Source organism: Xenopus tropicalis, chromosome 9 (genome assembly GCF_000004195.4).
Source record: "Xenopus tropicalis strain Nigerian chromosome 9, UCB_Xtro_10.0, whole genome shotgun sequence".
Classification (NCBI taxonomy): Eukaryota; Metazoa; Chordata; class Amphibia; order Anura; family Pipidae; genus Xenopus; species Xenopus tropicalis.
In genome coordinates, this window is record NC_030685.2 from 56946412 (window position 1) to 56968385 (window position 21974).

The 21974-nt window shown below is 40.1% G+C and overlaps 1 protein-coding gene across 1 annotated transcript in view; it reads left to right on the top strand.

Annotated features, from left to right (window-relative positions):
- Nucleotides 1-21974, top strand: part of LOC100493066 — a 102575-nt gene that overhangs the window by 11121 nt on the left and 69480 nt on the right. Inside the window, exons 4-5 of the mRNA XM_012971365.3 lie at nt 829-959; nt 2796-2898. Of these exons, the coding sequence (XP_012826819.2) occupies nt 829-959; nt 2796-2898 (234 nt within the window). The remainder of the gene's footprint in view (nt 1-828; nt 960-2795; nt 2899-21974) is intronic.

Consider the following 21974-nt stretch of genomic DNA (forward strand, 5'->3'; position numbering starts at 1 on the left):
AAAAACTTTTAACAGTGCAGGGCAGCAGTACATTATAGTTTAATTTCTTTTAAATATATACATTTTTTGGTGTTACTGTTCCTTTAAAGGAACAGTAACACCAAAAAATGAAAGTGTATAAAAGTAATAACAATATAATGTACTGTTGCCCTGCATTGCTACAACTGGTGTGTTTGCCTCAGAAAGACTACTAAAGTTTATATAAGTAAGCTGCTGTGCAGCCATGGGGGCAGCCATTCAAAGGAGAGAAGGCACAGGTTACTTAGCAGATACCAGATAAAGCCCCATTTTATGGGGCTTACCTACTAGTTATCTGCTATGTAACCTGTGCCTTTTCTCCTTTTTTCCAGCTTGAATGGCTGCCCCCATGGCTACACAGCAGCTTATTTATATAGGGCCATGTTGTAATAATGCTCCATCTGCATGTGCCATGTATTTTGCTTCAATTTGCCGTTTTATGCTGATGAAAAATGGCAACTAACAGAGATCAAACTAAAACTGACACATTGTAGGTAAGTTAATAAGAAATGCAAAGTTTGTTACAGGTGTTGAATGAACAGGTGCTGAATGAATGCAAAAATGCCATATGTTATTGCATATCAGGCCAGGGACTGGCAATCTGTGGGTTCTGGCAAATGCCAGAGGGGCTGCTGTAAGGTGCCATTGGCAGTCACTATTAATTGAGCTGGGGGGGGCTGTTTGGGCCTCTGTGTAGCAGAAATGCCCGTGTTAAAGGTTCAGGTGATGTGGCCTAAATGTAAGGTTCTACTTGCTGCATGTTTTTAGAAATAATAGTGGACTAATTTCATTGACCTTTTCTTTCTATAGGCTCTGCGACAGCTGTTAGATAAGGGATATTTCACAACTGTATTGCAGTTCTCTTACAACATGAAGAGTGATTTATACAATTCCAAAGTGATCACCAAATGCCTTGATCTGCTGGAAAGAGGGATTTTCAGGTACAAATGCAGAGCCATAATTTGAGTGACACTCTATTAAAGTGAAGCTTATAGGGTCAGAAATGCCAGGAAATTAAAAAGCCTTGAATCCTTAAAGGAGACCTGTTACCCATCCAGTAAAACCTGCATAATAAAAGTCCTTTCCAACGTAAACATAAAACCCCAATTCTTTTTTTCATTAAAACATCCATACCTGTTATAATTGCATTTAAAAATATCAGCTGTCAATCATATATTGCTTTCCCCACCTCTATGCCCCGGGTGTAGAGACAGGGCAGTCAATTACTTTAACTTTCCATTTTGCACTTCTTAGATGTCACGGCACTTCTTACATTCCCCCTCCCTCCTCACTGCCTATAACTGTATCCTGTGCATGGCCATCAGGTTCCACCTTGTGGCGCAATATTGGTCTTCATTTGTATTTGCACCTTTTGAATTATTTATTACATTACATTAACATTTATTTATAAAGCGCCAACATATTCCGCAGCGCTGTACAATAAGTGGGTTACATACATTGGACATACAGAGTAACATATAAAGCAATCAGTTACCGATACAAGAGGTGAAGAGAGCCCTGCCCAAAAGAGCTTACAATCTACAAGGAGAAAGGGTTGAGACACAAGGCGTGGGAATGGGCGTGACCAGAGTTGTGAGAGGTGTGGCACAGGGTATTGCTAAACTAGATTAGGGTAAGCTTCTCTGAATAAATGTGTTTTTAGAGATCTCTTGAAGGCAGAGAGATTGGGAGAAAGTCTGATAGTTTGTGGGAGCGAATTCCAGAGAAGGGGGGAAGCCCTTGTTTAGCAGTTGAACAAACATTTGAACTGCTATCTGGTTGCTAGGGCCCAATTTAACCTAGCAACCAGGCAGTAGTTTGAAAATGTGACAGAAATATGAGAAAAAGAGGGCCTAAATAGAAAGATAAGTAATATAAAGTGACAACAATAAAACTATAGCCTTGAAATCATTTTTTGGCTGCTGGGGTTAGTGACCCCCATTTGAGTTACAAGAGGAGGGTAATTAATTAAAAAATATAAAAAAGACAAATTAAAAAGTTTCTAAGAACAGACCATTCTAAAACATACTAAAAGTTAACTGGAAGGTGAACCAGCCCTTTAAGCCCTGCAACATGAACGATTATGCCATGGTTGTTTGCTCAATATATTGTTTTTCAATCGTTTTGCTCAAACCCCTATGCTAAATCCTTATGCTCTGGATCCCACAAAGCAGCAAGAGAAGATTGAGCTTGTGCTAAACCTGAGCAGAAACAAAATGTGGGGGGCTACTGGGGAAATCTGTGGAGGTATGGATCTGTACTTCTATGGAGTGCTGTACTTCTGGGCTGATACAGTAAGATGGAAGGTATTCCTAGTCTAATTTGTAGTCTACTTCTTTGATATTCCCATTTAAATATAGTCAACCTGTTATCTTTTTTTGAATTTTTAAGGAATATAATACAAGCTCTTCACATCACAGTAACTTTAAAGACATTATTCAAATGTCACCATAAATCGTAATTTTCCTCCTAGGTTAATTTGTCCATGATAAAATTATTGCAGCACAACAGGATAAAGGCTTAGCAGCACTTTTGTGCCGCACCACTCTGCTTGAAGGGAACTTTTAATACTTGATTATACGCATTGTAAGGAAACCTCTCTTAAACCTGCTGTGGCTACAAGAATGGACATGAAAAGTCCTTAGAAATGGATTTCAGAGGAATGCTTTTCTGTGGTATTTAGTACAAACACAGAGACTCGGTAAAATGCGTTATTATAAATTGCTTTAAAGTTACTGCAGAGTCACCTTTTCTAAAGGCTCCATTCTCTTTGATAGCTTTGCTGACATCCACGAAGCAAAAACGGCCTTCACTGCGTACGAAAATCTTGATCAGAGAGGGATAAGAGCTGAGCCACACACACTGCTAAAAGCTATAAAGGTAAGAGGCACAGTGGCTAGGTACGATATTCTTATTGTTCTTGTGCTGCTATGGGACCTTTCATCCAGAATACTTAGGACCTGGGGCCTTCCGGATAAAGGGTCTTTCCATAATTTGGATCTTCATACTCTAAGTCTGCTAAAAAGTTATTTAAACATTATATAAACCCAATAAGATTGTTTTATTTATATCTTAGTTAGGATCAAATACAAGCTACTGTTTTATTTTTATATTAAAATGTGAATTATTTGATTAAAATGGAGTCTATGGGAGGTGGTCTTTCCGTAACTTGGAGTTTTTTGGATAAAAGGTTGACAGATAACAGATCACATACCTATATTAAATCAGCGGTTTACAGTTTTGGAGAATGCCTTATTGATGGGGTAATATTTTATGTAAGGGTAGCACTAATCTCCATGATTTAATTGTGTAGTAGTTTCCTGTCACACAAATACAATCCAGTTCACATATTACCTGTCCTGTGCACAGGTTTAGGCTTTTAACTACATGCATTGTGGGGGATATCCCTCATTCCCAAACCATTAAAAGTAAACCCTTTAACCTGCATATAATTCCCGGTGAGTACGAGTGAGACAACGTCAGGCCCATTACCAGCACCATTACAGAGTGATTAAGACTCGACTAGGGTTGAGCAGCATCAGCCAGTCTCTAAAGGTTTATATATTAGAGATAAAATTATCCACATTCTTGAAAACTAGTCCAACAATATAATTTATTCACTGACTTTAAGACAAGTTTTTTGAGAAGTATGTGTTAAAGTTTCTCATCTCACTTTGATAAATATGCCATTTAAACTGGAATCCATAGCTACAGGCCACTTCTATAAAAACCGCCAAATTTAATTTCTGTATCTAAGCCCACACCACATTTCTATCACATTTCTATATTTAAACCTTTATACATTAAGTAAATGTATAAAAGAAAAAGCACAGTGTAATTTTTATAGCATACAAAACTAAAATCACACATGTATCACACATACACAATATATTGTTAAATACCCCACTACTTGATTAGTGGCTTGACCACTTGGACAAATTAGTACACAGAAGCTAGTATTTCATCTAACAAACCAGCATTTTTTTATTGTTTAATAAAGCACAGTTTCTGGTCTTTACTGATGAAAGAGCAAACTAGGAAGGAGACCCTGGTGAACCTCTTGTCGAATGAATTTGTATCAAGAGTTGTAGTTAAAGGAATGTTTAGGCGACAATGATTACAGATTTGAGCACATTAAAAAATATTTGCATTAGGAAATATTAGGGGTCATTCCCTGTTTCCCTGCAGACGTACCTCCCCCTTACACCCAGCCCTGACTAATGCATTCAGCTTTGTATTTGTAGGGGTAGCCACAGGCCACAAGAAGGCAATGTGGACATTGCAAAAAAAAAAAAAAATTGCATTTGTGGTTTATTTTCTGCACTTTGCACACTGCATTCTGTTAAGTAAATGGCCCCTGTTGTCACCTATCCAACTCCAAATGTATCCATATAACCCATATATACTGTATCTCTGTACAAAAACATTTTTCTACACTATTATTATTAATATGTATTTATAAAGCGCCAACATATTCTGCATCACTGTACAATAAGTGGGTTTCATACAATGGACATACAGAATAACATACAAAGCAACCAATAACTGATACAAGAGGTGAAGATGCCCCTGCCCAAAACTGCTTACAATCTATAAAAAGGAGGGGTTGCGACACAAGGGGGCACATTCATTAAAGTACGACAGGTCCGAATACGCTTTATTTGCGCATTTTCTGCAATATTTTCGCAAATTTGCACAACTCTTTGTACTTTGTGACACCTTGCGCAACAAGTCGTATTTGTCACAACGGGTGCAAAAGTTTCGGATTCATTCAAGCTTCGGTATCGTGACTTTCCTTGGGCCAGGTTGGAGCTGCAGAGTGCCATTGAGCCCTATGGGAGACTTTCCTTGGGCCAGATTGGAGCTGCAGAGTGCCATTGAGCCCTATGGGAGACTTTCCTTGGGCCAGGTTGGAGCTGCAGAGTGCCATTGAGCCCTATGGGAGACTTTCCTTGGGCCAGGTTGGAGCTGCAGAGTGCCATTGAGCCCTATGGGAGACTTTCCTTGGGCCAGGTTGGAGCTGCAGAGTGCCATTGAGCCCTTTGGGAGACTTTCCTTGGGCCAGGTTGGAGCTGCAGAGTGCCATTGAGCCCTATGGGAGACTTTCCTTGGGCCAGGTTGGAGCTGCAGAGTGCCATTGAGCCCTATGGGAGACTTTCCTTGGGCCAGGTTGGAGCTGCAGAGTGCCATTGAGCCCTATGGGAGACTTTCCTTGGGCCGGGTTGGAGCTGCAGAGTGCCATTGAGCCCTATGGGAGACTTTCCTTGGGCCAGGTTGGAGCTGCAGAGTGCCATTGAGCCCTATGGGAGACTTTCCTTGGGCCGGGTTGGAGCTGCAGAGTGCCATTGAGCCCTATGGGAGACTTTCCTTGGGCCGGGTTGGAGCTGCAGAGTGCCATTGAGCCCTATGGGAGGCTTTCCTTGGGCCAGGTTGGAGCTGCAGAGTGCCATTGAGTCCTATGGGAGGCTTCCAAAATCATGCACAGAAGGATCAAAGTCAGAAAGTTTTCATGTCGTTTACGATCGTCGGATACGAAGATTTCGGATGGTACCACAATATTTTACGTCCACGATGCGAATTTTTGCACAATTAATGCACATCAGAAATTATCGTTGTTAGTCGGAATGTTTTCCAATAGTGCTTTTAAAGGGGACCTGTCACCCTAAGAAATAATTCCAAATTGTTTTCTATTGTGTTTGTCAAGTAAAATAACCTTCACTTACACTATAAAAATTATTTTAATCTTATTTTCTTTAGCCTTGGAATTCACAATTGCAGCAAGAAGACACTGTTTAGGCAAGCTTTGTATCTTGCCAAAATCTTGTTTCTGTGCCAGTAAAGTCTTGGTGTAGGAAGGAAGGGTTTGGGTTCCTAGAGCACTGGGCTGACTTTTCTTTGGGGTACAATCTATACAGCCCTGACGGATTGCACCTCAATGGAAGGGGGTCTACTGTGCTAGGGGAGAGAATGGTTAAGAGGCTGGAGGAGTGTTTAAACTAGACAAGGGGGGGGTTGGTAAGCTAGATTCTTGTGGGAGACCTAGTGTAGATGGGGCAGTGGGACCAGTAAAGGGTTGTGGGGGAGGAGTGAGGGGGGCATATAGTTTATCAGATAAGGAGCTTCCATTGTTACAAGGGAAACAGACTAATTTTCACCTTAGCTCTAACTGTCCTTTAGCTAATGTAAGCTGTAGAGGAAGAAGTAGTAATCTCCGCTGCATGCTGGCTAATGCGCGTAGCTTGTCGGGAAAAATAGGGGAGCTGCAGGCTATTGCATGTATTGAAAATTATGACTTAATTGGTATCACTGAGACCTGGTGGGATGAAAAATGCGACTGGGCTGTGAATTTAAATGGGTATACGCTTTTTAGGAGGGACAGAGGGATTAAAAAGGGTGGAGGGGTTTGTCTTTATGTAAAGTCAGATTTAAAGCCATGTAATAAAGACATTACCAATGAAAACGTTGAATCTCTTTGGGTAGAAATTTCAGTAGGGCTGAAGGTCACAAAGAAAATGATCATTGGTGTATGCTATAAACCACCCCGTATAGATGAGGGGGATGAGTCCCAGCTACTTTTGCAAATGGAGGAGGCTTCAAAATTGGGTCAAGTTGTTATTATGGGGGACTTTAATTATCCGGACATTGACTGGAGTAATGGGGTGGCTAAGTCAGAAAGAGCTAGTAGGTTTGTAAATATGCTAAATGACAACTTTTTATTTCAGGTGGTTCATGAACCTACTCGGAATGAGTCTATTTTGGACCTGGTAATATCTAATAATACTGAACTTATCTCTAACATTTGTGTGGGTGAGCATTTGGGGAACAGTGATCACAACATGGTCTCCTTTGAGATAATGCTACAGAGACAGCTCTATAAGGGAGTAACTAAAACGCTCAATTTTAGACGTGCAGACTTTGCCAGTTTAAGGGCATCTCTGCAATGTGTCAACTGGGAAAGGCTTTTCATGGGGTTAGACACAGAAGGAAAATGGAACATCTTTAAAACATTGCTTTGCAGGTATACACAACAGTATATTCCCCTTGTAAGCAAGGAGAGGCATCGCAAAGCAAAACCCTTATGGCTGAATAAAAGAGTTAAGGTCGAGGTTGGTAATAAAAAACGTGCTTTTAAAGCATTAAAGTTAGCTGGGACAGCGGAAACTTTCATCAGGTACAAGGAAGCAAATAAAGCATGCAAAAAAGCTATCAGGCAAGCTAAAATAGAGATGGAAAGGGATATTGCAGCTAGGAGTAAAAAGAATCCAAAATTATTTTTTAATTATGTGAATAGTAAAAAAATGAAGCAAGAAGGGGTGGGAACTTTATTATCACGGGGAGGTACGTTGGTTGATGAAAACGGGGAAAAAGCTGAAATTTTGAACTCTTATTTTTCATCTGTCTATACATCTGAGGAGCCAGATAATGAAGGCTTCCCTTTTAATATACCCAGTGCTAGTAATTTAGCTACTGGCGCATGGGTCACTCAGGAGGAAATTCAAAAGAGACTTGAACATGTAAAGGTAAACAAAGGTCCAGGACCGGATGGGATTCATCCCAGGGTATTAAATGAGCTGAGCGCTGTGATTGCCAAGCCTCTTCACATAATTTTTCAGGATTCGTTGAGGTCTGGCATGGTGCCAAGAGACTGGCGGATTGCTAATGTGGTGCCGTTATTTAAAAAGGGATCTCGTTCTCAGCCTGAAAACTATAGGCCTGTTAGTCTGACATCAGTAGTAGGAAAGCTTCTGGAAGGGGTAATAAGGGATAGGATAGTTGAATACATTGCAGTTCACAATACTATTAGTTTGTGCCAGCATGGTTTTATGCGTAACAGATCTTGCCAGACTAATTTAGTTGCCTTTTATGAGGAGGTGAGCAGGAACCTTGATGCTGGAATGGCAGTTGATGTCATCTACTTAGATTTTGCTAAAGCGTTTGATACAGTACCTCACAGAAGGTTAATGATCAAATTGAGGAATATTGGCCTAGAACATAATATTTGTAATTGGATAGAAAACTGGCTGAAGGATAGAGTACAAAGAGTGGTGGTAAATGGAACATTTTCTAATTGGGCCAGTGTGGTTAGTGGAGTACCGCAGGGGTCAGTCCTTGGTCCTTTGCTTTTTAACTTGTTTATTAATGACCTGGAGGAGGGCATAGACAGTACTGTTTCTATTTTTGCTGATGACACTAAATTGTGCAAAACTATAAGTTCCATGCAGGATGCTGCCGCTTTGCAGAGCGATTTGACAAAATTGGAAAACTGGGCAGCAAACTGGAAAATGAGGTTCAATGTTGACAAGTGCAAAGTTATGCACTTTGGTAGGAATAATATAAACGCAAACTATCTACTGAATGGTAGTGTGTTGGGGGCATCCTTAATGGAGAAGGATCTAGGGGTTTTTGTAGATCACAAGTTGTCTAATTCCAGGCAGTGTCATTCTGTGGCTACTACAGCAAATAAAGTGCTGTCTTGTATAAAAAAGGGCATTGACTCAAGGGATGAGAACATATTTTTGCCGCTTTATAGGTCCCTGGTAAGGCCTCACCTTGAGTATGCGGTGCAGTTTTGGGCTCCAGTCCTTAAGAAGGATATTAATGAGCTGGAGAGAGTGCAGAGACGTGCAACTAAACTGGTAAAGGGGATGGGAGATTTAAGCTATGAGGTTAGACTGTCGAGGTTGGGGTTGTTTTCTCTGGAAAAGAGGCGCTTGCGAGGGGACATGATTACTCTGTACAAGTACATTAGAGGGGATTATAGGCAGTTGGGGGATGTTCTTTTTTCCCATAAAAACAATCAGCGCACCAGAGGTCACCCCTATAGATTAGAGGAACAGAGCTTCCATTTGAAGCAGCGTAGGTGGTTTTTCACGGTGAGTGCAGTGAGGCTGTGGAATGCCCTTCCTAGTGATGTGGTAATGGCAGACTCTGTTAATGCCTTTAAGAGGGGCCTGGATGAGTTTTTGAACAAGCAGAATATCCAAGGCTATTGTGATACTAATATCTACAGTTAGTATTACTGGTTGTATATATATAGTTTATGTATGTGAGTGTATAGATTGGTTAGTATAGGTTGTGTGCTGGGTTTACTCGGATGGGTTGAACTTGATGTACAATGGTCTTTTTTCAACCCTATGTAACTATGTAACTATGTAAGTATGGGGGAACCTGATGCTCATGCCTATGCACTGGTTACACAATTAGATGTTGAGGAGGGAGGGGGAATGTTAGGAGTGCAGCAACATCTAAAAAGTTCTGAATTTAAAGTGAAAGCAACTGTCTGCCCCGCCTCTATGCCTATGCATTTTTAAATGCTTTTATAATGGTTATGGATGTGTTAATAAAAAATGAGTATGGGTTTCATGCTTAATTTGAAAAGGACTTTTATTATACAGCTTTTTATGCCTGGGTGACAGGTCCACTTTAATTGGTGAAAATTCGTACTTAAATGTGCCCCAAGGTGTGGGGATGGGCAAAGTTTTTCCTAAACAATTTATGTTATATTTCATAGCATAAAGCATCCGATGAGGAGCTTGACAGCATTAGGATTAAAACCTTATTGATTTTCCAGTCTCCTTCCCTGTCTGCTTGGATCCGTGATAGCGCCTGAAACACCTGTCAAGGAGTTTAGCAGCAATTCATGGTCTATCTCTAATATGTCAAACAAAGCAGAGAACAATTACACTGTTTCTACAGTTGTTGTCTTTCTCTCGCAAAGGCAGCACTCCGATCACAGCAGGCCTGCAGCTTTCTTTTAATGCTTTCTTTAGAGAAATAAAATATTCATTTCAGAGACATCAAGAGCAAGCGGCAGCAGAAAGCCTTGAAGTTTCCTATGTAGATTTCCCTTGAAATTGCTTTGAAAATGAATAGTCAGTAGAAGGTACCATTCGTTAATAGCTGGGTATTATTAATACAGTGTTTACTAGATCACCTTTAAAAATGTATTCTCCCAGAACATTCTGAGCACTGGGCCCCATATTAATTTATGTCATGCAAATACACTTGAGTACAAATGAATGCAACAATTTCAAACTGTTTCAGATGTCATCATATTTCTTTCTTTTTTTGGCACTTACAAACTGTGAATATTTCTAAAAAGCTACTGTAAATATTTCAAGGAGGCCCTGAACCAAAGATGACACGATATCAGCAGGTTTCCTGCCTAGTGTGGCATTAATCTTATAGTTAATCTAAGTACCAGAATTTGTGCAGAATTAGAACTTGGGCCTCCCTCCATGCCCAACATCCATTAACCCAATTACTGGGGGTTTAGGAAAAAATACTGCTGATTTTGTGCACTAACGGGCACAAGAGCATGTCACTTAGTGCTTATTCTAAGAGCACTTGGGTGCAGGGTGTGCAGCTCTTTGCAGGGAGCACTGGAACAATTCCTATGTGCCCTGCCCAACTCTTTTGAATCTAGCATGGCCTAATGCATTAAATTCAGCATGAAGCTGTACGTTTCAAAGGCTTGTGGCTATTTACACAATGTCCCAGTGGGCAAATTGTAAAAAACTGCCATGGGAAAGGGCTGGCTTCTGAGACTTAAAGTCCCTCTGCTTTGCAGAGAATCTGTGCGCTGCCCACTATGAAAAGTAGAGAGACTTCAAATCCCAGACCCCAGCACTTAGAACCGATCTGTGTAAATATATATAAATATATAACGTTTTTACAGTTAAGATACGCCAGGAAGGTGTTTTTTTCACCTTAACTAAATTATTCAATCAATAAATAAATAAATGGGCTCTAGAAATATTAGGATGTTTCAAACTTACATTACTTCCTTAGAGTGTGCTACAACCTTTTTCTGGGAGATCTTTTATATGTTTGCTCTATTCCTTCATGGTTTGGCTTAATGGCTTATTTGAAAATAACTGTATATGTGTAAAACTCTTTAATGACTAATTTAATTTGAAAGATTACATGGCACTTCAGTTTCGTACTTGTTCTAAAATAAAAGTAAATTTCCAGCATGCAAGTAGGTTAAAAAAAGTTCAATCCGTATATAGTTTCCATTAGTGCTACTATACTTGGTTATGGGAAAGCACAGCTGCCCCAGACATGTGAGGTCAACAATGATTTCATGAGGAGATACAATTCAAAATTATTTAAATGTGTATCTTAGACATAAAGGCTGTATCACATTCTTATTTGCAGCGAAGGGCTTCTCATTACTAAAACAGGAAAAACAGGAAAAATCTTGAAAAACAGTTCAAGTTTTCTTGGATCAATAAGGTACATACTAAGAGCAACAATATCAAAAAATGTTTCTAAAGGTGGCCATACACGTAGCAATTTTGATGTCGCACGAAAGATCGTTCCTACCCTCCATTGGTTGAATCGTCAGATATGGAGGAAGAAACAATAGAAACTAGAAAGGGAAGTTAGAGAACAAACTTCATGTTGGGTTGAAAAACGTGAAGTCACTGAATGAAATCTGATCTGTTGTTGGCTCTGCCCACTTTTTCTATCCTTGGACCACTGTTATATAGTAAAAACCACTGTGCAAAGTTTGGGGGCCCTGGTTTTAATAGTGTCTGAATGGCAGCAATTTAAATTGCGGGTAGCGGGAGGAAGCAGTGGGGAGTGGGAGGATGCAGGGGAGAGCCAGAGAAAGCAGCGAGGAGCGGGAGAAAGCAGGGGAGAGCTGGAGAAGGCAGCAGAGAGTGGAAGGAAGCAGGGGAGATCCGAAGAAAGCAGCTGGGAGCGAGAGGAAGCAGTGGGGAGCGGGAGGAAGCAGGGGAGAGCTGGAGAAAGCAGTGGGGAGTGGCAGGAAGCAGGGGAGAGCTGGAGAAAGCAGCGGGGAGCGGGAAGAAGCAGTGGGGAGCGGGAGGAAGCAGGGAAGAGCTGGAGAAAGCAGCGGGTAGTGGGAGGAAGCAGTGGGGAGCGGGAGAAAGCAGTGGGGAACGGGAGGAAGCAGTGGGGAGCAGGAGAAAGCAGTGAGTAGCGGGAGAAAGCAGTGGGGAGCGGGAGGAAGCAGTGGGGAGTGGGAGGAAGCAGTGGGGAGTGGGAGAAAGCAGTGAGTAGCGGGAGGAAGCAGTGGGGTGCGGGAGGAAGCAGTGGGGAGCGGGAGAAAGCAGTGAGTAGCGGGAGGAAGCAGTGGGGAGCGGGAGGAAGCAGTGGGGAACGGGAGGAAGCAGTGAGTAGTGGGAGGAAGCAGTGGGAAGCGGGAGAAAGCAGCGGTAGCAGGAAGAAGCAGTGGAGAGCGGGAGGACGCAGGGGGAAGCAGGCCATAGTATGAGGACACAGGGGGGAATTAAGTCCGGCCCCCAAACAGTCTGAGGGACCATGAACTGGCCCCCTGCTTAAAAATTTTGAGGACCCCTGCTTTAGCATCATTATAAATGATATTTCTGCACTGTTAGTTTGTTCTCCACTCATCATTTCTTTGGGGCCCACTTGCAAATATTCGTATTCTTTATTCTAGTTTTAGAGGTTTTTGTTTATGATTTTAGAGGTTTTTTTTCATTTGTACGTGTACAAATACTCTTACCAAAATGAAAATTTGAGGTTTGTTTTTGGATTCTTTTGGCATTTTAATTTGTTTGTGCTTTTTAAATTTGCATCTTTTAATAAATGAATAGACATTTGTCGTTTTGGAGAAAATTTGTTTAATCACAGTTTGAAAAAACATCAGAATGTTAATAAATGTGCCTCCCCATTTTGCCATGCTTTAATACATTTAACCAACTATTAAAAGCAGCATTGTTGTTGAAACAGTAGTGCAACCATGTGACCTTGCCCAAAGGCCAGGGGCACTTCTGCCATTAGGCGAGTTGAGAAACTCGCCTCAGGCGGCAGAAGCGCCCCAGTTACCAGGGGCGGCAAAAAGCCGCTCCTGGTAACTGTAAGAGACGAATTTCCGGTTTTTAAACCGGAAATTCGGCTCTTCTAGTGCAGAGAGCGCAAATGAATAGACATTCATTTGCGCTCTCTGGGGGGGGCGGCATCCAGGAGCCGCCTCAGGCGGCGATATGTACAGAATCGCCCCTGCCAAAGGCATCTATCCACAGGGGCAGAGGAGTGGCTACAAGTTCAGAAGAATTAGAAAATGAGAAAGAAATGTAGCCGCCTGAGCCGCCTCAGGCGGCGATATTTACAGAATCGCCCCTGCCAAAGGCATCTATCCACAGGGGCAGAGGAGTGGCTACAAGTTCAGAAGAATTAGAAAATGAGAAAGAAATGTAGTAGGCACGTACATAGATAGACAGACAGACATACACATAGATAGGTAGGCAAGTAGCCAATGTTTGCAAAAGTTACTGTAGCTCCCAGCAATGCATCTTTATTCTTTCTAAAAAGAACTAAAATACTTGCATTTGCATTTTGGCCTTAAAATGCCCTCTTCTATAGACCCACTTTTTCATTTTTCTAATGGAACATTTACAAAAACAACGTGTGCTGTATTTTTTTACTGATATGATTTAGATTCACATTATCAAAGTAAAAATGATCATAAAATGCAGTGCGCATAAATGATATTTTAGCTCTACTACTGCTTAAGCCCTCACTGTGTTGACTGAGCTTCTAAATTAGACTTCAAAGAGGATGACATTACTCATGGGAGGCATTGCTGCTTTCCACATAAACATTTGATTCTGCATAAATGACATACACCTAACATCTATATCAGAACTCTGCCATGTCATTAGCCTTTTTTCTTGTTCAGATCTCACACAGAGGCCAAATTTAGGACCTTGTACTGAAATAAAGGCAGGAGGTCAATTAAATATTAAAAATAAATACACACATATATATATATATATATATATATATATATGTATAGATATGGGACCTGTTATCGAGAATGCTCGGGATCTGGGGTTTTCTGGATACGATTCTTTTACGATCTTTGGATCTCCATACCTTAAGGGGCTGATTTACTTACCCACGAACGGGTCGAATGGAGTCCGATTGCGTTTTTTTCGTAATGATCGGTACTTTGCGATTTTTTCGTATGTTTTGCGATTTTTTCGGATTCTTTACGAATTTTTCGGATCCAATACGATTTTTGCGTAAAAACGCGAGTTTTCCTATCCATTACGAAAGTTACGTAAAAAGTTGCGCATTTTGCGTAGCGTTAAAACTTACGCGAAAAGTTGCATATTTTTCGTAGCGTTAAGTTTTAACGCTACGAAAAATGCGCAACTTTTCGCGTAAGTTTTAACGCTACGCAAAATGCGCAACTTTTTACGCAACTTTCGTAATGGATACGAAAAACTCGCGTTTTTACGCAAAAATCGTATTGGTAACGAAAAATTCGTACAGAATCCGAAAAAATCGCAAAACATACGAAAAAGTCGCAAAATGTTCGTTTTCAAGTCGGAACTTTTCCAATTCGGGTCGGATTCGTGGGTTAGTAAATCAGCCCCTTAGTCTGCTAAAAATCATTTACATATTGAATAAACCCAATAGGATTGTTTTGCCTCCAATAAGGATTAATTATATCTTAGTTAGGAACAAGTACAAGGTTCTGTATTATAATTACTGAGAAAAAGAAAATCATTTTCAAAAATCAAAATAATTTGCTTATAATGGAGTCTATAGGAGACGGCCTCTCCACAATTCGGAACTTTCTGGACTATGGGTTTCCGGATAACGGGTCCCATACCTATATATATATATATATATATGCTTGCTGGAAGGTGGGGGCTAAGCCCCAGTTTTGGCACATGGGTGTCAAAAGGTGGATGGTAACCTCCTCGGACAAGGGTCCCAGGAGAGTAGTGGATTCTGGTTGCCTGCTCTCACTTGCCCACCTGAAACTGCTGTGGAAGGTGGCTGGCATGGCAGGCAGCCATGGTTGGTGGTTTGGAGTGGGCAAGCATTCCAATGGGCATAACATGGGTGGTTATTGTTAAAATGTTGATCATTTTATAAATTATTTTGGATTTATATATTTACATATTTTCTGTTAATAAAGATGTGGCCTGTTATATCCCATCCTGGATGTCATTATTGTCTCTGAGGTACCGGGGATGGGGGAAAAAGAGCTAAGGAAAGGAAGCCTGTGTAATTGACGCTGCACTGTAATGAAGATTCCAAGTTAAGTAGATATTGAGTTTGACCGGGCACCCTGCTATTATATTTTTGGACTTTGGGCACTTAAGGACTGTGATATATATATATATATATATATATATATAATAGTCCATAGGGTGCAACAAAACCTGGGTGCTAGTACAAAAAAATGCACTGGAACAAGGACAGCACTCCTAGGATTTAAAGAATTGTGAGCAAAATGTAAATGCAAAAATAGAAAGGTTTATTACTCAATGTTTTGGTCTCACACAGAAACCTTCATCTGGAGTTTTTTTTTTTGTTTTTCACTCCAGATGAAGGTTTCTGTGTGAGACCGAAACATTGAGTAATAAACCTTTCTATTTTTGCATTTTCATTTTGCTCACAATTCTTTAAATCCTAGGAATGCTGTCCTTGTTCCAGTATATATATTTATATATATAATACACTGTATATACGTGTTGATGATAATGCGTGTTTTATTATGCCAAAAAGAGCAACAGAGGACAAGGGAAAGGAAGATGTTGGGGTAAAGTGGAGGGAATAGCGGCAAAAAAGTCAAGACAGAAAACAAGAAACATTTCATTTTTTATGGCATAATGTGTTGTATTCACATGGATTTATTTATTATGTAGACAGTTTCCAAATGTAATTTAATTGTCATCTCCCAGTGATTCCACTTTCTGATTTCCTGTTAGTTATTGCATAAGGAATATAGAGGACAATTTTGCGCTCTGACATTTTTTATTGGGCTCGGCACTTTATCTCTTTTACTGTTAAATGCAACATAAATGATAAATAGTGTACATTTTGTTTGGAAAAGCATTGTTTATATTTGAGATAACTTATTGCTCATTGGAATGCAAATAATAGAGACAGACTAATAACAGTAGTACATTACTGGGATAGGGCTGAAGAAAGACATGTTTACAAGTTTGTACTCAAAGAATTTCATGTGGGTGTTTTAAGCTTCTGTTTAGCATACAGAATGCATAAAAAATGTAATTAATTTTCTGCACACATCAACCTCCCAATCATTTCGTTTTTGGCCTTCCTGCTTGTTGTTATACAACAGTCTGGCTAGAGGATAATTTTGTGTTCTGACATATGTAGTTGGACTTGGTTGTTTTGGACACATCCATTACTGCTACAGGCCCAAAAGCCTGAGTGATAAGGGTTGCAAAATTGTGCCCATAAAGGCCCATACATGGGGTGCTTGCTCCTGTAGCAAGCACCCCATGCTAACATGCAATGCAGGTCCCGTATCATATCTGCCTGAAGGGGGTTTAAATAACCAATGATCTGAAGAACAACATATTTTGTTTCCTGGTTCTTTTTTAGTCATACTGATATGATTCCTGTCATTGATAATAATGTCAGTGTTACATTACTCAGGTATATGACAAGAGCATGGGACTTCCTTTTCATTGTTAGAAACCATTATCACTAACAGACATGGATTTGTGAGCAGACCACAAAGGCCCGGGCCTCAGGCAGAAAAAATCTGAGGACAATATCTTGTCCTATCTGGGCAAGAGATTTCTAGCCATTTGAGTATCCCACCTCCCCCTTTACTCAGTAGAGGCACTCAGCAGAGGGCAGGCAGATGGGAAAGACAGGGGGAAAGTGGTGGGGTGAGTGGGGTGGAAGAAGGGGGGCGAAGAGGCTTTCCAGCCTATGGGTGCACTAAGTTTAAATCCAGCCCAGAAGAAACAGTGGAAACGAAAAACAGCTTCAATAGGCCTATGATTAAGTGCCCATGCGCATGTTGGTTTTAACAGAAATGATTAAAAGCTGAAGTTTTAGATGTTCCATGGCTGTCCGGTGTGCTGATTGAAGCTGTTTTTAGTTTGCATTGGATTCGCTCCTTTGGGTTACGAGTACAGGACAGCACCCGGACCATTCATCGACCTTGGTGAGATTTTACTGCTTTAAATTAGTGCTTTGGCTGTGGATATACATTACTTATTCATTCATTCATACATTTTGAGGGTTGTTCAGAAGAAACAGTGGGGCTAATTTACTAACATACTTGCTAACATGCTCAAGTGCAGTTGCCAATAGTAAGTAACCAATCAATCAATCAACCAACTAAAAAAACAATCAGCCAGGTATTTACTTTTATTTTATGACTTGTAGTAGTTCAGAACAAATTGCTGACTGGTTGCCCTAGGCAGCTGTGCTTCTGCAATCTAGGTTTGTCAATCAGCCTCTCTTTGCTCCAGAGCATTAATAAAAAAAGGGTTCTGGCATTTGTATGAGTTGCTTTAAAAACTCAGTGTCTTTTCTGGAGTTCAATTCTCTTGTACCCTTGGTATCAGAATCTAATAAAAAAGTGGTACCGCAAGTAATATTTTAAATCTGCTTTTCAACAAATTTTGAACAAGATTCTCCTAGAAACTGCAAAACAGATTGACCAGGGGAATAAATGATATGTTTTTATAAATCTAATGGAACACTTTTTTCAGGGGGAATTCCAGTATGTCTAGCAGCCAAGACTAAATTTCAAACACAGAGCTGCAGAACAAAAAGGAGAAATCATTCAAATATCATAGAAATAAAATGAAAATCAACCAAAGTTTAAGATGCATATTTATCAAAATGACACTTTTCATGTGTAATTTTTTTTGAAATTATTAATTATTACTCTTGCACAAATTAAAGAATTAAAATATTACTTTCATTGTGTATCTATTGAAATCGACATTGACCCCATGCCATTATCCTAATGTGTTTCATGCTTAGCAAGCTCTATTGCCTATGATTAAGTGCTTGGTATGAAATGTGTAATAGATATACACTCACCAAAAGGATTATTAGGAACACCTGTTCTCATTTTCTCATTAATGCAATTATCTAATCAACCAATCACATGGCAGTTGCTTCAATGCATTTAGGGGTGTGGTCCTGGTCAAGACAATCTCCTGAACTCCAAACTGAATGTCAGAATGGGAAAGAAGGGTGATTTAAGCAATTTTGAGCCTGGCATGGTTGTTGGTGCCAGACGGGCCGGTCTGAGTATTTCACAATCTGCTCAGTTACTGGGATTTTCACGCACAACCATTTTTAGGGTTTACAAAGAATGGTGTGAAAAGGGAAAAACATCCAGTATGCGGCAGTCCTGTGGGCAAAAATGCCTTGTTGATGCTAGAGGTCAGAGGAGAATGGGCCGACTGATTCAAGCTGATAGAAGAGCAACTTTGACTGAAATAACCACTCGTTACAACCGAGGTATGCAGCAAAGCATTTGTGAAGCCACAACACGCACAACCTTGAGGTGGATGGGCTACAACAGCAGAAGACCCCACCGGGTACCACTCATCTCCACTACAAATAGGAAAAAGAGGCTACAATTTGCACGAGCTCACCAAAATTGGACAGTTGAAGACTGGAAAAATGTTGCCTGGTCTGATGAGTCTCGATTTCTGTTGAGACAGAATTTGGCGTAAACAGAATGAGAACATGGATCCATCATGCCTTGTTACCACTGTGCAGGCTGGTGGTGGTGGTGTAATGGTGTGGGGGATGTTTTCTTGGCACACTTTAGGCCCCTTAGTGCCAATTGGGCATCGTTTAAATGCCACGGCCTACCTGAGCATTGTTTCTGACCATGTCCATCCCTTTATGACCACCATGTACCCATCCTCTGATGGCTACTTCCAGCAGGATAATGCACCATGTCACAAAGCTCGAATCATTTCAAATTGGTTTCTTGAATGTGACAATGAGTTCACTGTACTAAAATGGCCCCCACAGTCACCAGATCTCAACCCAATAGAGGATCTTTGGGATGTGGTGGAACGGGAGCTTCGTGCCCTGGATGTGCATCCCACAAATCTCCATCAACTGCAAGATGCTATCCTATCAATATGGGCCAACATTTCTAAAGAATGCTTTCACCACCTTGTTGAATCAATGCCATGTAGAATTAAGGCAGTTCTGAAGGCGAAAGGGGGTCAAACACAGCATTAGTATGGTGTTCCTAATACTCCTTTTGGTGAGTGTATATAAGTAATATTGTATCTTTAATTTGTGTAAGAGTAATGATTATCATGTATTTTCTGTGCACAAATACACTCATTTAAGTATTTATGATTGCCTCTGCTTGATTTGTAAACAAAACAGTTGTCTAAAATTATGCTCATATTTAAGGGACATTTTGAATGTCTTAATTCAAAATTTTGTTAACTTGAATCACATGTTTTTCTATTCATTTTGAAGCTAGTGGAAAACATTGCAACTGGCAGTTTCATGTAACATAGTAAGATAGGTTGAAAAAATCCATGTCCATCAAGTTCAACCTTTTTGTCTATTTGAAGCCTGTCTAACTGCTAGTTGCTCCAGAGGAAGGCAGAAAACCCCTTCTGAAGCCTCTCTAATATGCCTCAGAGGGGGGAAAAGATGACCAAGATGGCAATTAGACAAGTACCTAGATTAACTTGTACTAAGAGCTATTTTCAGATAACCCTTATCTCACTTGCTAAAAAGCCATTCAACCCCTTAATGAATAGTGATGAGCGAATTTTTTCTGCAGGCATGGATTCGCAGCGAATTTCCGCATTTCACCATTGGCGAATTGTTGCACAAAAGTTCAGTGAAAATTTGACGCTAAAAAATCCGCCGCGAGCAAATTTTTTTGTTGCACATCAAATTGGGCGTGGTAACGTTAAATTGGGCGTGGTCACGGCAAAAATAGGCGTGGTCGCGCCAAAAAGAGGCTCAGTTGCGTTAAAAAAGTGCGGGGGACTAAAAAAAGATGCAGGCGACCAAAAATATGTGGGCAACAAAATAGACGCAGGCGACAAAAAAAATCATGCAACAATGTTTTGCGAATTTTCTTGTCGAAGCAAAACGGACAGATTCGCTCATTACTATTCATGAAGCTATCTAAAATATTGCCCAGGGAGAGAATTCTACAACTTCCACAATTCTCACTGTAAAAAAATATTAAGATGGAACCTCCCCTCTTCTTATAAGAATCGATACCCCTGTGTCTGCTTGAAGGACTTACTGGTAAATAAAACATTAGACTGATTATTATATGATCCCCTTATATATTTAAACATAGTTATCATATCACCCCTTAAGCGTCTCTTTTCCATCATAAACAGACCCAACTTGTCTAGTCTTTCTTATAACTGAGATCTTTAATGTAAAGCACCCTGTAAATCTCTGGTGCTATATAAATAAGTGATTGTAATGCTATGCATGTCATTGAACTGAGCTTTTAGGAATGTACTTCATCAGAATTTAAGGTTGCATTTGCTTCTAACATATTTGTTTGTCATGAGCATATTCATTGTTTTATCTGCAATCTTTGCTATTTTCAGGGATATTGTGCTGATTAGATAATTTATGCATGCTGTAATATTTATTTAAATCACATTTTACCTACTGTTGTTGATATTACAAGTTGTGATAGCCTAATTCTTGAGAAATTAACATATTTATGTGCAGTTCTTATTGCATGAAAAAAAGACATTGCTCTTCTCAGATCAGATGAAATTTAAAAGTCTCCAAAAGGTGAACCAAGAAATAAGTTTTCTCTTAAAGGCATTGGGGCACATTTACTAATCCATGAATCCGAATTGGAAACGAACATTTTGCGACTTTTTCGTATTTTTTGCGATTTTTTCGTCGCCGTTACGACTTTTTTGTAAATTGTCGTGACTTTTTCGTAGCCATTACGACTTGCGCGAATTGTCGCGACTTTTTCGTAGTAGTTACGATTTGCTCATATATTGTCGCGACTTTTTTCGTATTGAGCGCTCATAAATGGAGGGCAAACCTTTCAGACTTTGCATGATTTTGGAAGCCTCCTATAGGACTCAATGGCACTCTGCAGCTCCAACCTGGCCCAAGGAAAGTCACGATACTGAAGCTTGAATGAATCGAAATGAAAATGAAAAAGTCGCGACAATTCGCGCAAGTCGTAATGGCTACAAAAAAGTTGCGACAATTTACGAAAAAGTCGCGGCAATTTACGAAAAAGTCGCGACAATTTACGAAAAAATTGCAAAATACCGATCATTACGAAAAAAACGCATTCGGGCGCTTTTCGGACGTTCGTGGATTAGTAAATGTGCCCCCTAGTGTTGCCATTTATATGGACAAAGCAACCCTATCTGATTAGGAAGAGGGTCTGTGAGTTGATCTGCAACTGAATGGGAAACAGCGGTGCTGCAGATAATATTAGCTCTGCTGGATTTTATTCATACATTTTCATACCTGGGTGCCTGTGCAAAATAGCAGTATACAAATGTAGAAAATGACGACACTCACAGGATTTGCATGATTTGAGGAGGCAAAGACCAACAGGAACACATGTCAACAGGAACGTTTTTTTAAGGTTTTTATTTAATCCAACGTTTCAGTTCCATACTGGAACTATGGTTTCCCTGATGGGAACTGAAACGTTGGATTGCCTCTTCAAATCATGCAAATCCTGTGAGTGCCGTCATTTTCTACATTTGTATATATACTGTGTATATATATATATATATATATACTGCAGAAAAGATACTCCGCACTCACAGGACTTATGAAAAATAAAGAAATAATTTATTGGTCAAACAACTAACGTTTCGGCTGGCGCAGCAGCCTTTCTCAAAGTGACTCAGTGTCAAACAAATCCCCTAATTAAACCCAAAAAATGGCGCCAAAAAACCAGTATGACATCATCAAGTGGGAGTGTACAAAATTACTGTGTAAGGTAAATGAGAGAGCAAGAAAGAGAAAATACTAAAAAAGCGAGAAAAGAATATATATAACTAATGTGAATGGGTTGTTGAGGTGGAACCAGTGTACAGCACCCGTGTTAGAAAAGAAATGTTTAGAAAATAAAGAACAAAGAGCTGATCCCTAATGGTACTGAACTATAACTCACACGCGCCAACCGTCTAGGGTTAAAGCTAAATGTACTGATAAAGATA